This window comes from Eriocheir sinensis, chromosome 70, assembly GCF_024679095.1.
Source record: "Eriocheir sinensis breed Jianghai 21 chromosome 70, ASM2467909v1, whole genome shotgun sequence".
In the NCBI taxonomy this organism is placed as follows: Eukaryota; Metazoa; Arthropoda; class Malacostraca; order Decapoda; family Varunidae; genus Eriocheir; species Eriocheir sinensis.
In genome coordinates, this window is record NC_066578.1 from 2,502,864 (window position 1) to 2,517,165 (window position 14,302).

Below are 14,302 nucleotides of genomic sequence, written 5' to 3' on the forward strand. Positions count from 1 at the left end.
TAAAAAAAAAATCTGCTCTTCCATAATTTTAGACTAAATCATATCACCAGTAATGTTAGCCTCACCCTCTCTGTCTATCTATTTCTATGATCTATAATTCTCTCGTTCTTTTTTAATTATTTCATTGCTTTCACAGTCATTTTCTCTTTCTCGGCGTCTCAGATCTTTGCTTTCTCTCTCTCTCATTCTTTCACTTTCATTTTCTCTTTCTCGGCGTCTCAGGTGTATGGGGATATTCAACAGGTGGCATAAATAGTCATATTCTTAAACATTTCTGCGCCCATGCACGTATTTGACAAGGCTTCCGTGGGAGTTCCAGGCATTTCCAGGGGTAGCTTTATGATCCTGGTGGTAGTCTGACCCTTCTTCTGTACCATGAACCTGAAAACACACTCATTATAGAACCCGATTGATCTCCTTTTTTGGGGGGGCTGTATGAATTAGTTGACGTGAGAGGTGGAATGGATTGCAAATATCGATCAAAGCGTCCGCCCACCTCTCTCTCAACCTGATTCCTCTCGTGATAATGATGATTAAAGAAAACTTGATATTTGGGTAAGTTTGTTCATGCGAGTCGTTCCGGGAGATTGGTTTTGACAGCTCAGGTGATCGAGTAGCACAGGTGATAGATGGCATGAAGAGCATATAATCGTGATGAATGTTTTTTTTAGATATATAGATTTTTTAATAGTACAAGAAGAGACGCGGGTTAAGGGAGTGCACGAAAAAAAGAAGGAAAAAGAAAAAGAAAAGTTCACAATGGCGCTACTCACGAATGTTTATAATGAGAGAGAGAGAGAGAGAGAGAGAGAGAGAGAGAGAGAGAGAGAGAGAAGGTAGAAAGGAAAGAATGAAGGAGAAAAGGAAAGAAGAGAGAGAGAGAGAGAGAGAGAGAGAGAGAGAGAGAGAGAGAGAGAGAGAGAGAGAGAGAAGGAAAGTAGGGAGGTAGGAAGGAGAGAGAGAGAGAGAGAGAGAGAGAGAGAGAGAGAGAGAGAGAGAGAGAGAGAGAGAGAGAGAGAACAAAACAAACCCCTCCATTCCCATTGATTCAGTTTTGGCAAAGCTCCGAACTAGCCTAACCCAACCTCAAATTCATCTCCTCTCTACCTATAACATTTTGGAGGTCAACTTAGGTCTGTATCATCTATTTATTAATTTTCCCTTGATGCCCTTTAATGGATCTCAATACTAATTACGATGATACGCAATACTGATAATAATTGGCTTCACATTACCGCGTCTGTATTTGGCGTTCTCAATAACCGGGATGTCACTCGCGAAAACCAATTCAGCTTCTACACGCAATATGAGAAAGATCGAGATTAGAGAACCGTATATGGAGGCTGTGTTTGCTTGTTGGATGTGATTGGCTTACATAAAAACATAATTATTTCACCATGTTCATAATTGTGTGTTTGCGGGATTGGGTCAAGATTGTATACTGCCCCGTCTTTTGAAACTGTTCTAATCATATTTTTCTTTTTAAACTGAATATTTTTAAACCACACGCCTTCTTATGCATTGTTTTTTTTTTATATTTTATCGATTTGTTGCTCTGTCAAGATTGTATACTGTCCCTTCTTTTGAAACTGTTCTAATCATACTTTTCTTTTTAAACTGATTATTTTTAAACCACACGACTTCGTATGGATTTTTTTTTTTTTTTTTAATATATATATTTCACTGATTTGTTGCTCTGTCTGGAAAGCTGAATTTTCTCATATCCTTCTTTAATGTTAATCTTTTTTCTATATGTATTTTGTTGTTATGCCCTCTTGAATATGATTATCTAGGTACAAGAGATTCATTATTGACACACACACACACACACACACACACACACACACACACTAGAGCACTACCCAATGAAGTTTTGCGTGCGTGTGTCCATAATATTCACAAACTTTAAGAAACGCATACCAAAATGGGTTAAAAATCGGAACAGTACAATTCTTTAGAAATACAAACGGGGAAGAACACACACACACACACACACACACACACACACACACACACTGAAATGCACTACCCGGTGAAGTATTGTGTGTGCGTGTGTCAATATCATTCACAAAACACATGACAAAATGGGTTAAAAATCGGGGTAGTACAATCCTTTAGAAATACACACACACACACACACACACACACTTGTAGCATTGACCGGACGGGACATTCGCCGCAGGACCTGTCTGAAAACCGGGTGGAGGTGGGACCCTCGCTGAGAAGGCCCCAGGATCCCGCCCCAGCCACTCCCGCCGAGGTAGACGACCCCCACGAGCCCCTCCCTGACTCCCGACCTCTTGCCCTCAACCTGCGCCTCAACAGCCTCACGGGCCCTGTCACCCTCGCCAGCATACAGGTCAGTCTCATGAGCAGCGTTGTCAAATTACCGTACTTATCGGCTGGTCATCGCACCGCATTTTCGTAGTTTCTGATCCATAATTATAGCAGCAATTTGACCTCTCTTTCGGCCACCTCTTTGGATTCTTTTTGTGAGCAGCGAGTAGCGGGCTTTTTTTTATTATTGTTTACTTTTTTGTGCCCTTGAGCTGTCTCCTTTGTTGTAAAAAAAAAAAAAGCCTCAATCAATAAGAGTTTTAACGCTAGCTTTAATTTTCTATCGGTATTTGTGTAGGTACGAGAGTTTAAGGGTTAAAAAACGATACAGTGCGGTGAGTACGATAATCTGGCAGCTCCTGAGTGTTCCTTGTGTTCTGGGAAAGCGTGTCACCAACATACGGAGAAGGGACCAGGTATTGTCACGCTTATGAGATGCTGGGTCAAAATGTGTCTCTGTGCGCGTGATGTCTGTAAGAAGTCGAACAGTGGGTTTGATGATAAGAAAGTGAGGCATACGCTATATCTGCGCGTTGCCTCGGTGCTCATCTCCGTCGCATTGGCCCTCGAGTCTGTGGTGGGAAGTAGGTACCCATTAGTGCCATTACTTACATTACTTAGGGCCAGTGTGACATTCAGGTTACCACAGTTTACCTTCCCCAGGTTTCCCCATTTATCCCTGTACTATACCCATTTATATACTCAGTGACATCTCAAGTAATGGACGGCGGACTCTTTTGATTTTGCGGCGCCCTTGTCATTAAGCCGCGAATTTTGGAAAATCAAAAGCCTTGGTGCGAATCGCCATAACTCCCTTATTTCTGAAGCTACAGAAATGTTATTGGTATCAATCGACGGCAAAATGAAAAGGATATATTTTGCAATAAGAGACCGGGCTCAAAAACCGACTCGAAAGGGTAAAAAATCGAATAAATTCGCAAAAAACAACTCTGAAAAAAAAAATTGGAGTTCCTAACCCTGAAACCCACTCAGTTTTTGAGAATTTCAAAAAACTTATTGACAAATAATTTAGCCCTATCAATGTGCTTTCCAATATGATGTATAACATTTCCCTACTCCCAGTAGTTTCGTCACTAGAGCTCGAAACGTAAACCCTTTTGAGAGCGATTTTGACGAACTCCAGACACTTTGCCGTTTTTGTCTAGTGTGGCATTGCTATTGCCTCTAGAAGGCTGTAATTTGGCATGTAGCCCCTCTTGGCAATGTAGTTTGACCAGCTCGAAGGATTTTGTGATAGCTCGATTCCAAGTTTGTCGTCGAGCCGTCACAAAATAGCCTGTTTTTCGGCCCTTTTGCCGCGATTTGGACACGTCCTAGTTTTTTGCTTATAATTTTTCTTATTTATTTAGTGCTTTCCAATTATTAATCTGTATTAATAGAGCTTTCATTTGCCACCAAGCACGCCTTCCGAGCTTCAGTAGATTTTGCTCGAGCTTGACCAGAAGTCGCGACGAAAATTCGCCGAATCTGACTCATTTCACGCGCCACGACGAAAAACCTTCCAGACTCCACAAAAATCAATATATCTGCATAAACATTCATATATGAACACTTCAATATGTTAACTATCTTGTATTAAAAGCATTTCAAGATATCTATAAAAAAGTTACTATTTTTATATAATCATTTCACTATATAAATCAACCTATATTAATCGCCTTGTTATATGTTATTTTTTTTTATTTAGTATTCAACCTTATTTCTTCCCATTTATGAATAATACATTTAATTTGCTTTCTTTTGATACCAAATATGTATGTATATATGTATGTATAGAGTAAAGTAAAAGTATTAGGCTATAAGAGAGAAAAGGAAGCCAGGACGAGAGAGAGAGAGAGAGAGAGAGAGAGAGAGAGAGAGAGAGAGAGAGAGAGAGAGAGAGAGAGAGAGAGAGAGAGAAAAGAATGAAAGAGGGAAAGTAGAAAGGAAAGAAGGAAAACAGGAAAAGAAAGAGGAAGGAAAGAAGCAAAACAAGAGAGAGAGAGAGAGAGAGAGAGAGAGAGAGAGAGAGAGAGAGAGAGAGAGAGAGAGAGAGAGCGCAGAAGGAAAAAGAAAAAAAAAACTACCATCCTCGAAGTTGTGTATGCATTTCCCATTTTCTATTTATGAAGAAGAGGCGAGGCGACCTGATAAGCAGAAAGGTTAAAGTTAAGAGGGAGAGAAAGGGAGTCGGGAAGGTCGGGGGGGTAGGAAGGGAGAGAAGAATGAGAAAGTGAAAATTAATAAGAGCTGTATATGTATTTCTCTCTTTGTATTTGTGAAAGAATATATTAATGGCACCAAATTATGCGGTAAGGAGAGAGAGAGAGAGAGAGAGAGAGAGAGAGAGAGAGAGAAGAAAAAATAAAGGGAAATAAAGGAAAAACGGAAAAATTAAGGAAAAATAGAGGAAAATTAAAATAAATAAGAAAAAAGAAAGAAAGAAAGAAGAAAAAGGAAAAGAATGCAGAAAAAGTTAATTAAGAGCGAAAGGGAGGAGGGAATGAAAAGAGAGAGAGAGAGAGAGAGAGAGAGAGAGAGAAATATAAAGGAAAATAAAGAAAAATGGAGGAAATCAAAGGAAAAAGAGGAAAAATAAAGGGAAAATAAAAGGAAAATAAAGGAAAAAAGAATATGAAGAAAACTTAAGAAAAAAGACGAAAAAATAAAAAGAAAAAGAATGTAGAAAAGCTAATTAAGTTAATAATATGAGCGAAAAGGAAGAGAGAGAGAGAGAGAGAGAGAGAGAGAGAGAGAGAGAGAGAGAGAGAGAGAGAGAGAGAGAGAGAATAAAAAAAAACTACTCACTAACTCAATATTTCCCTTCCATTACTGTCTCTTTCTCTATATATGTGAAGAACTAACAATCTCGTATGTTGTTGAAAAGCTAAGTCGAGAGAGAAAGAGAGAAAGGGAGGGAGAGAGAGGGGAAGGAGGGACTTGAAAGCTACTCAGATATATAGGCTACTCAAATTTCCCTTCGTTCAGCATTAAGTTTCCTATTTGTGACGAAGCCTAGAAACTTAGTGTGTTGAAAACCTAAGTCGAAAGAGAGGAAGGGAAAGGAAGAAAGCTGCTCAAAAATGTAGGCTATGTTAATTTCCCTTCGTTCAGTATTAAGTTTCCTATTTGTGAAGAAGCCTAGCAAATTATTAGTGTGTAGAAAAGCTAAGTAGAGAGAGAAAGAAAGGGAGGGAGAGAGAGGGGAAGGAGGGACTTGAAAGCTACTCAAATATGTAGGCTATTCAAATTTCCCTTCGTTCAGTATTAAGTTTTCTATTTGTGAAGAAGCCTAGCATCTCACAGCCAATTCCACAGTCCAACACAGTGGCTTTGTAATCACCCAAACCAAACTAATCTTCTACACTCCATAATGGTATAGGTTTTCGATGCAACACAAAGAAATTCCTCGTATGGTATCCTCGACTTTCTTAACTATGAACACAAAACACTACAACACTGTAATATTCCCGACAGTTACTATTTCGTTTTGTATATTCACCCAGAGCTGTATATATTTTCGCTTTGTATTAAGTTTCCTAGGCGTGAAATGCCAACGCAGAATATACAAAAATGTCAAGGATCGATAAAGAAAGAGAGAGGGAAATTAGAAATAAATAAAAAATACACAAAACTATATACTTTCCAATGTTTACTATTCCGTTTTCTATTTCCACTCGGAGTTGTATATATTTTCGCTCTGTCAAAGTTAGTTAAAGAAAGTTGGGAAGGGAGGAGAGAAAAGGCCTACACAAAACTATATACTTTCCAATGTTTACTATTCCGTTTTCTATTTCCACTCAGAGTTGTATATATTTTCGCTCTGTCAAAGTTATATATAGGAAGTTGGGAAGGAAGGAGAGAACAGAGAGTGGAAAAAGAGGAATGAAAACGGTACCCAACACAAAACTATATACTTTCCAATGTTTACTATTCCGTTTTCTATTTCCACTCAGAGTTGTATATATTTTCGCTCTGTCAAAGTTATATAAAGGAAGTTGGGAAGGAAGGAGAGAACAGAGTGGGAAAGTTGAAATGAAAACGGTAACCAACACAAAACTATATACTTTCCAACGTTTGCTATTTCGTTTTCTATTTCCACTCAGAGTTGTATATATTTTCGCTCTGTCAAAGTTAAAGGAAGTTGGGAAGGGAGGAGAGAAAAGAGAGAGGGAAAGTTGGAATGAAAACCTATACAAATCTATATACTTTCCAACGATTACTATCTCGTTTTCTATTTCCACTCAGAGTTGTATATATTTTCCCTCTTGCATTAAGATATGAGACATCGGGGAGTATATATTTTTTGAGTACCTTTCCCATTATTCTTCCCCTCTCCCTCCTTTCCTTCCTTCCTTTTCGGTTTTCTTTCTCCCATCTCAACTTTTTTTTCACACACCCATCCGTGAAATCAAGACCGTGTGCCGATTTCACAGTCCAACACAGTGTCTTCGTAACAGCCCGAACCAAACTATAGAATCCCATACAATCCAAAATGGTGAGGTCTTCGATGCCACACTAAATACACAAGACTTTTCCTGTATAGTTTCATCAAATCTGTGAACTTAAACATAAACACCAGACACTATACAAGGAAATTTCGAAGGCTCTGGTATTGGTTTGGGAGCTTACTAACCGATCATGGGGAACTGTGAAACTGGCCCTAATTTGTGAACTTAAATATAAACACCAGACACTATACAAGGAAATTTCGAAGGCTCTGGTATTGGTTTGGGAGCTTACTAACCGATCATGGGGAACTGTGAAACTGGCCTCGTGTGTGCTCTCAAGACCCCACGTTAACAGAAAGAGCGTTGAGGAATGGGACAAGGTAACGGATGACCTCCCCCGACCCCGGATACTGCAGTAGAGATGCTCCTCCTGACGTGCGGGTTGCCCCCATCACGTGACCCGGCGGGGCGGCAAACCAGAGTGAAGTAACCCCCCACAACCCCACCCTCTCCCCGGCCCTTCCTCGGCATTCTCCGTCACCTCTGAGCGTGTGTGTGTGTGTGTGTGTGTGTGTTCACCCCGATACTTTCAAGCCAGTCAGCGCCCTGTACACCATTATCCGGTTTCATGACAGTATTCCAATAATATTCTCCCTTACAAACATTCGTGTTCCGCAAATTAGTTCTCGTACTCTTCCGTGGAGCAGTGGTTAGCGTGCCTGGCTACGATTCCATGGACGCGGGTTCGGATCAGCCCGGGCAGTCGGCGTGCAGCTTACCCAGTTGTTCATTCTCCCTTTTGGGCTGATCGATAAATAGGTACCTTGGGAAATTTGGGGAAGGTATACTGCAAGGAGACTATATTAGTACTACAGTATAGTCTCATTGGTATACTGTGGCAATCCTCTTAACTCTTTTTATAGGAGCAGTGATTTGCGGGCTTTTTTTTCCCCTTGAGCTGTTTCCTTTACTCTAAATTAATAAATAAATAAATAAACCCCGGACTTCACACTGACCCATGTCCCGGGGTGATGGGCTCTTACTCACCACAAGCTCAAAGGGCCAACGTTACGGAGATGAGCACTGCAACCACGCGTAGCTATATCGTATGCACCCAACTGTACCTTTACCTTACATAAACTTCCACCGTTCGACGCAGAGAGTTCGATGCTCTCTAACCAGCTACTGAAGACTACGAAGAACATTTGAACATTTATTAATAGCTTACAATTGTACAATGGTAGGTTTTTTTTTTTACACAGTGTTAGTTTTGTTAGTTCTTGTATAGTATTTGGTGTTCATAATAAAGTAGTAGTTAAAATATTTGATGGATTTACATAGGAAAATTCGTTAGTGTTTAGTTCCGAATATAAAACCTGACCGTGTGGATTGTGTAGTTCGGTTTCGCCGCTAATAATGAGGTCGCTAGATTATTTAAAAGTCGAATTGGTATTTTAAGAGGATAGTTTGACTTTTTAACTCCATTTTTGGGACGAAGTTAGTCAGATGTGTTCGATTTTCACTGTTAAGGCGACATATATTACAAACTCAATTTTATTTTTTCCTCTAGCACTTGTTCCCTACCATTATATCTTTTTTAGTTTCATGGTGCTTCCTACATATATGTCAAGAGTTGTACAATCACACTATGTATTGCCTGGGGGTTTGTGCCGAATATAAAACCTGACCATTGTGGATTGTGCAGTTCGGTTTCGGCGCTAATAATGACGACGCTAGATTATTTAAACGTCGAATTGGTATTTTAAGATGATAGTTTGACTTTTTAACTTCATTTTTGGGACGAAGTTAGTCGGAAGTGTTCGATTTTCACTGCGAAGGCGACATATATTACAAACTCAATCGTAAACAGTAATATATATAAAAAAAGATAAACAAAAATAAACACGCCTTGAAAAAACGTAAAAAAAGGTCAACGTATTTCAAACTCAATCGAAAAAAAGTTCTAAATAAATCAACAAAACAAACTGCCCACAAAATTAACCTTAGTCTTACTTTACCCAACATAAGCAACTTACTCTAACCTAACTTAACAATATCAATTCAAGTATATTAACACCAAGATCGGTAGAGTAGGCTAATTTATACCAAGATCGGTAGAGTATAATTGAGTCGGAATACCAAGATCGGTAGAGTAATTGAGTCGGAATACCAAGATCGGTAGAGTAATTGAGTCGGAATACCAAGATCGGTAATTGAGTCGGAATACAAAGATCGGTAGAGTAATTGAGTCGGAATACCAAGATCGGAAGAGTAATTGAGTCGGAATACCAAGATCGGCAATTGAGTCGGAACACCAAGATCGGAAGAGTAATTGAGTCGGAATACCAAGATCGGTAATTGAGTCGGAATACCAAGATCGGTAGAGTATAATTGAGTCGGAATACCAAGATCGGTAGAGTAATTGAGTCGGAATACCAAGATCGGTAGAGTATAATTGAGTCGGAATACCAAGATCGGTAGAGTAATTGAGTCGGAATACCAAGATCGGTAGAGTAATTGAGTCGGAAAACCAAGATCGGTAGAGTAATTGAGTCGGAAAACCAAGATCGGTAGAGTAATTGAGTCGGAATACCAAGATCGGTGGAGTAATTGAGTCGGAATACCAAGATCGGTAGAGTAATTGAGTCGGAATACCAAGATCGGTAGAGTAATTGAGTCGGAATACCAAGATCGGTAGAGTAATTGAGTCGGAATACCAAGATCGGTAGAGTAATTGAGTCGGAATACCAAGATCGGTAGAGTAATTGAGTCGGAAAACCAAGATCGGTAGAGTAATTGAGTCGGAATACCAAGATCGGTAGAGTAATTGAGTCGGAATACCAAGATCGGTAGAGTAATTGAGTCGGAATACCAAGATCGGTAGAGTAATTGAGTCGGAATACCAAGATCGGTAGAGTAGGCTAATTTATACCAAGATCGGTAGAGCATAATTGAGTCGGAATACCAAGATCGGTAGAGTAGGCTAATTTATACCAAGATCGGTAGAGTATAATTGAGTCGGAATACCAAGATCGGTAGAATAATTGAGTCGGAATACCAAGATCGGTAGAGTAATTGAGTCGGATCAGGACGCTAGTATTTTCCAGGATGAACTAAACAGATTGTATGACTGAACGGATAAATGGCAGATGGAGTTCAATGTAGGGAAGTGCAGTATTCTGAGTGTAGGTAGGAACAACCCCTCACATAACTATTGCTAAAAAACGGGTCAATTCAAGACAAATTACCCCCATTATTGTTAACGAAGACTAATTGGTTCGTTTAGAATAATGGGGTGGTTGTGTGACACGCGTGACGGGGTGACGAGGGGGTTAATAGCCTACTGGAGGCGTCACCGAGGAGCTTGTTGCACGTGACCTCCCATTCCCTCCCTCCTTCCCCCCCTCCCCTTGCTTCGGTACAGTGTTCTAAGTGCGGTTGGATCCCCTTTCTAGGCCGTCGGTTTTTCACTATAGATTATGAAAAACAAGACGAGTTGGTTTGAGTGGTTTAGGTTCTTCTTATACATCAATTTCTCTCTTTTTTTTTCTTTTTTTTTTTTTTTTTTGCATAAGTTTCTCCTCCTTCCTTTTGTGGATCTTCTTTTTCTTCTTCTTTTTCTTCTTCTTCTTCTTCTTCTTCTTCATGTTCCACCTCCTCCTCCTCCTCCTTCTCTTCTTCTTCTTCTTCTTCTTCTGCATGTTCCTCCTCCTCCTCCTCCTCCTTCTCTTCTTCTTCTTCTGCATGTTCCTCCTCCTCCTCCTCCTCCTCTTCTTCTTCTTCTTCTTCTTCTTCTTCTTCTTCTTCTTCTTCTTCTTCTTCTTCACGTTCCTCCTCCTCCTCCTCCTCTTCTTCGGTATTATCAGACGCTTCCTAAACCCCTCACATCAACTATTTCCAGATGTCAAAGGTGGGATCAATCGGGTTCTAAATTCTAATGCGTGTATCTTTAGGTTCACGGCACAGAGGCAAAGTCAAACTACCACCAGGGTCACAAAACTACCGCAGGAAATGCCCAAAACTCCTACGAAAGCCTTGTCAAATAGGTGTGCTTGGGCGCTGAAATGTTTTAGAATATGACCCAACGTCTACATGATCAAGAAAGTGTGTTAGGCCGTGGAAGTGGGCCGAGGTGTTAACAATGGCAGGCTGGCTGAAGCGAGGCCCTGTTACCTTTCACCAACCATTATCTGTGTGCCTCTCCGAGCAGGTTCTGTTCTGCTCATCCATCCCGCCACCTTCGCAACTTTTTCCTCCTCCACCTCATCCTCCTTTTTCTTCCTCCTCCTCCTCCTCCTCCTTCAGCATTAATTATTTTTTTTCTTTTTGTATCAGTTTCTTCTCCGCCTCCTCCTCCTCCTCCTCCTTCTCCTCCTCTTCCTCCTCCTTCTTCTCCAGCTTCAGTACCTCTTCATTTTCCATCAGTTGTACCGAAATGAGGAGACAGAAGGAATAAATACAGGACATATTTTACATTTTGGTGTCGAAAAGCTTTATATAGATAGATAGATAGATAGATAGATAGATAGATAGATAGATAGGTAGATAGATAAATAGATAGATAGATAGATAGATAGATAGATAGATAGATAGATAGATAGATAGATAGATAGATAGTTAGATAGATAAGTTTTTTGTATAGTACAGAAGTGGGAAGAATTTTCCAGTGAGTGAATGAACTGCCTGAGATGATGCTGACACGAGAGAGAGAGAGAGAGAGAGAGAGAGAGAGAGAGAGAGAGAGAGAGAGAGAAGACGGAAGAGAAGGGGAAAGAGAAATGGAGGCGTAAGGGAGGGGCGAGCGAGTGCCTAACGGGAGCAGGGGTCTGAGGCGCTGAAGAGGGGACTGGCACCAGAGCATCTTCCGTCTTCCTGTCACTCACGAGACCCGCCCTTCCGTCCCCATTCTCCTCCTCCTCCGCCTCCTCCTCCATCTGTCTTTCATCAACCCCAGCCTTCCATGAACAGTTGTGAAGCGTAAGGTATTGTTTTCAGGTTGATGTGTAAATCTTTTTTTTTTCTTTTTCTTAGCTAAGGAGACAGTTCAATGGCGTGAGAAAAAATATTATAAAAAAAAACCCGCTACTTACTGCTCCTGAATAGAGGTCAAAGGAGTGGCCAAAATGAGAGGTCAATTTCCTTATGTTCTTATGTTCTTATGTTTGGGAAATAAGGAAAAAAAGAATACCCGTTTGTTAACATGTCTTAGCATATAAGGATTAGAATTGGAGGTTTTGTTTATTTATTTATTCTATCTTAGTTAATTTTAACCAGTATTGTTTTTAGGTTGGTGTGAAAATCGTTGAGAAATAAGGAAAAAACAAAAGAATACCCGTTCGTTACCATGTCTTAGCATATAAGGATTAAGAATTGGAGGTATGTTTATTTATTTATTATATTTTAATTAATTTTAACCAGTATTGTTTTTAGGTTGGTGTGAAAATCGTTTGGGAAATAAGGAAAAAAAAAGAATACTCGTTCGTTAACATGTCTTAGCATTTGAGGATTAAGAATTGGAGTTTTTTTATTTATTTATTATATTTTAATTAATTTTAACCAGTATTGTTTTCAGGTTGGTGTGAAAATCGTTTTGGAAATAAGAAAAAAAAGACCCATTCGTTAACATGTCTTAGCATATGAGGATTAAGAATCGGAATTTTGTTTATTTATTTATTCTATATTATTTAATTTTCACCAGTATTGTTTTTGGGTTGGTGTGAAAATACGTTTGTGAAATAAGAAAAAAAAAATACTCGTTCGTTAACATGTCTTAGCATATGAGGATTAAGAATTGTAGTTTTTTTTATTTATTTATTATATTTTAATTAATTTTAACCAGTATTGTTTTCAGGTTGGTGTGAAAATCGTTTTGGAAATAAGAAAAAAAAGACCCATTCGTTAACATGTCTTAGCATATGAGGATTAAGAATCGGAATTTTGTTTATTTATTTATTCTATATTATTTAATTTTCACCAGTATTGTTTTTGGGTTGGTGTGAAAATACGTTTGTGAAATAAGAAAAAAAAATACTCGTTCGTTAACATGTCTTAGCATATGAGGATTAAGAATTGTAGTTTTTTTTATTTATTTATTATATTTTAATTAATTTTAACCAGTATTGTTTTTAGGTTGGTGTGAAAATACGTTTGTGAAATAAGGAAAAAAAAAAGAATACTCGTTCGTTAACATGTCTTAGCATTTGAGGATTAAGAATTGGAGGTTTTGTTTATTTATTTATTCAATCTTATTTAATTTTAACCAGTATTGTTTTTAGGTTGGTGTGAGAATCGTTTTCGAAATAAGGAAAAAATTATATTCCTACCATGTTTTAGCTCGTTTTTTTTTTTTATGTGTGTGTGTGTGTGTGTGTGTGTGTGTGTGTGTGTGTGTGTGTGTGTGTGTGTCGTAACTCGTAGGCCTGTCTACTGAACACACACGAAATGAGCAGTGGTGTCTCCTAAGAATTATCCACAATCAATTAGCAGAAATCGCATAAATTAAATGTCGAGAGGCAGATTGAGCTTCCGTTTCCATATATACCAAGGTTAGTGGTGCTTTCATGTGCTATATTTCCATACGAGTTTATTTCAATAGTTTTAATGGAATATTGTAGTACTTTGCCTCACAGCCCGCCCTTGTAGAGAAGCAAATGTACAGTTCTTTCCCCTCCTGACACAGAGTTTGGAAAGTCACATAATATAATAATAATAATAATAATAATAATAATAATAATAATAATAATTTTGTTTCCAGAACGTGACTGAGCTGGACGTGAGCGACAATGGCATCACCAGCCTCGACGTATCCTGCCTCTCGTCCCTCAGCTCCCTTACTTGCTGCAACAACGCCCTCACTTCGCTCACCCTGCATGCTGCCGCCCTCGTCCACCTCTCCGCTACCAACAACCGTCAGTACCCGCCGCATGTTGCATCATCATTACCATCATCATCATCATTAGCATCCTTAGCTTGGTATTCTTAACCCAGTACCTGTGGGGAACATGTTTCTTAAATGTCCCTCTAAGCAAGAATAGTGAGAAAAATCATCACTCACGCAAACCATATCATTATATATATCAACCCATTTGTGATCGGTTTATGCATCATCTATTTTGGGGGGTTTATATCATGGCACAAATTTGGCCCGTCGCTGCTACACGGTAAAGCCACAAATTTGGCCCGTCGCTGCTACCGGGTTAAACGCTTCCGCTTCTTACATCAACTATTTCCAAAGGTCGGAAAGGAGACCAACCGAGTTCTAATGAGTGTTCTTGTAGGTTCATGGCTCAGAAGAAGGGTCAAACTACCACCAGGCTAAAAAATCTACCCCTGGAAATGCCCCCAAATCTCCTTCGAAAAATCCTTGTCAAATATCTGTGCTTCGGGATATGTTTAAAAATACGGCCCTTTAAGTCTGTAGGGAGCCCTTGAGTTACGACGGGGCTGGCGGCCGTACCATAAGACAACCTCTTCGACTGTAAAACCTCTTCGGCTATTTTCTCCTTCCATAATAC

The 14,302-nt window shown here is 39.4% G+C and overlaps 1 protein-coding gene across 1 annotated transcript in view; it reads left to right on the plus strand.

Moving 5' to 3' along the window:
* The window catches only part of LOC126988674 (uncharacterized), a 74,276-nt gene that overhangs the window by 43,699 nt on the left and 16,275 nt on the right, over positions 1–14,302 (plus strand). Inside the window, exons 5-6 of the mRNA XM_050847029.1 lie at positions 2,183–2,359; positions 13,543–13,696. Of these exons, the coding sequence (XP_050702986.1) occupies positions 2,183–2,359; positions 13,543–13,696 (331 nt within the window). The remainder of the gene's footprint in view (positions 1–2,182; positions 2,360–13,542; positions 13,697–14,302) is intronic.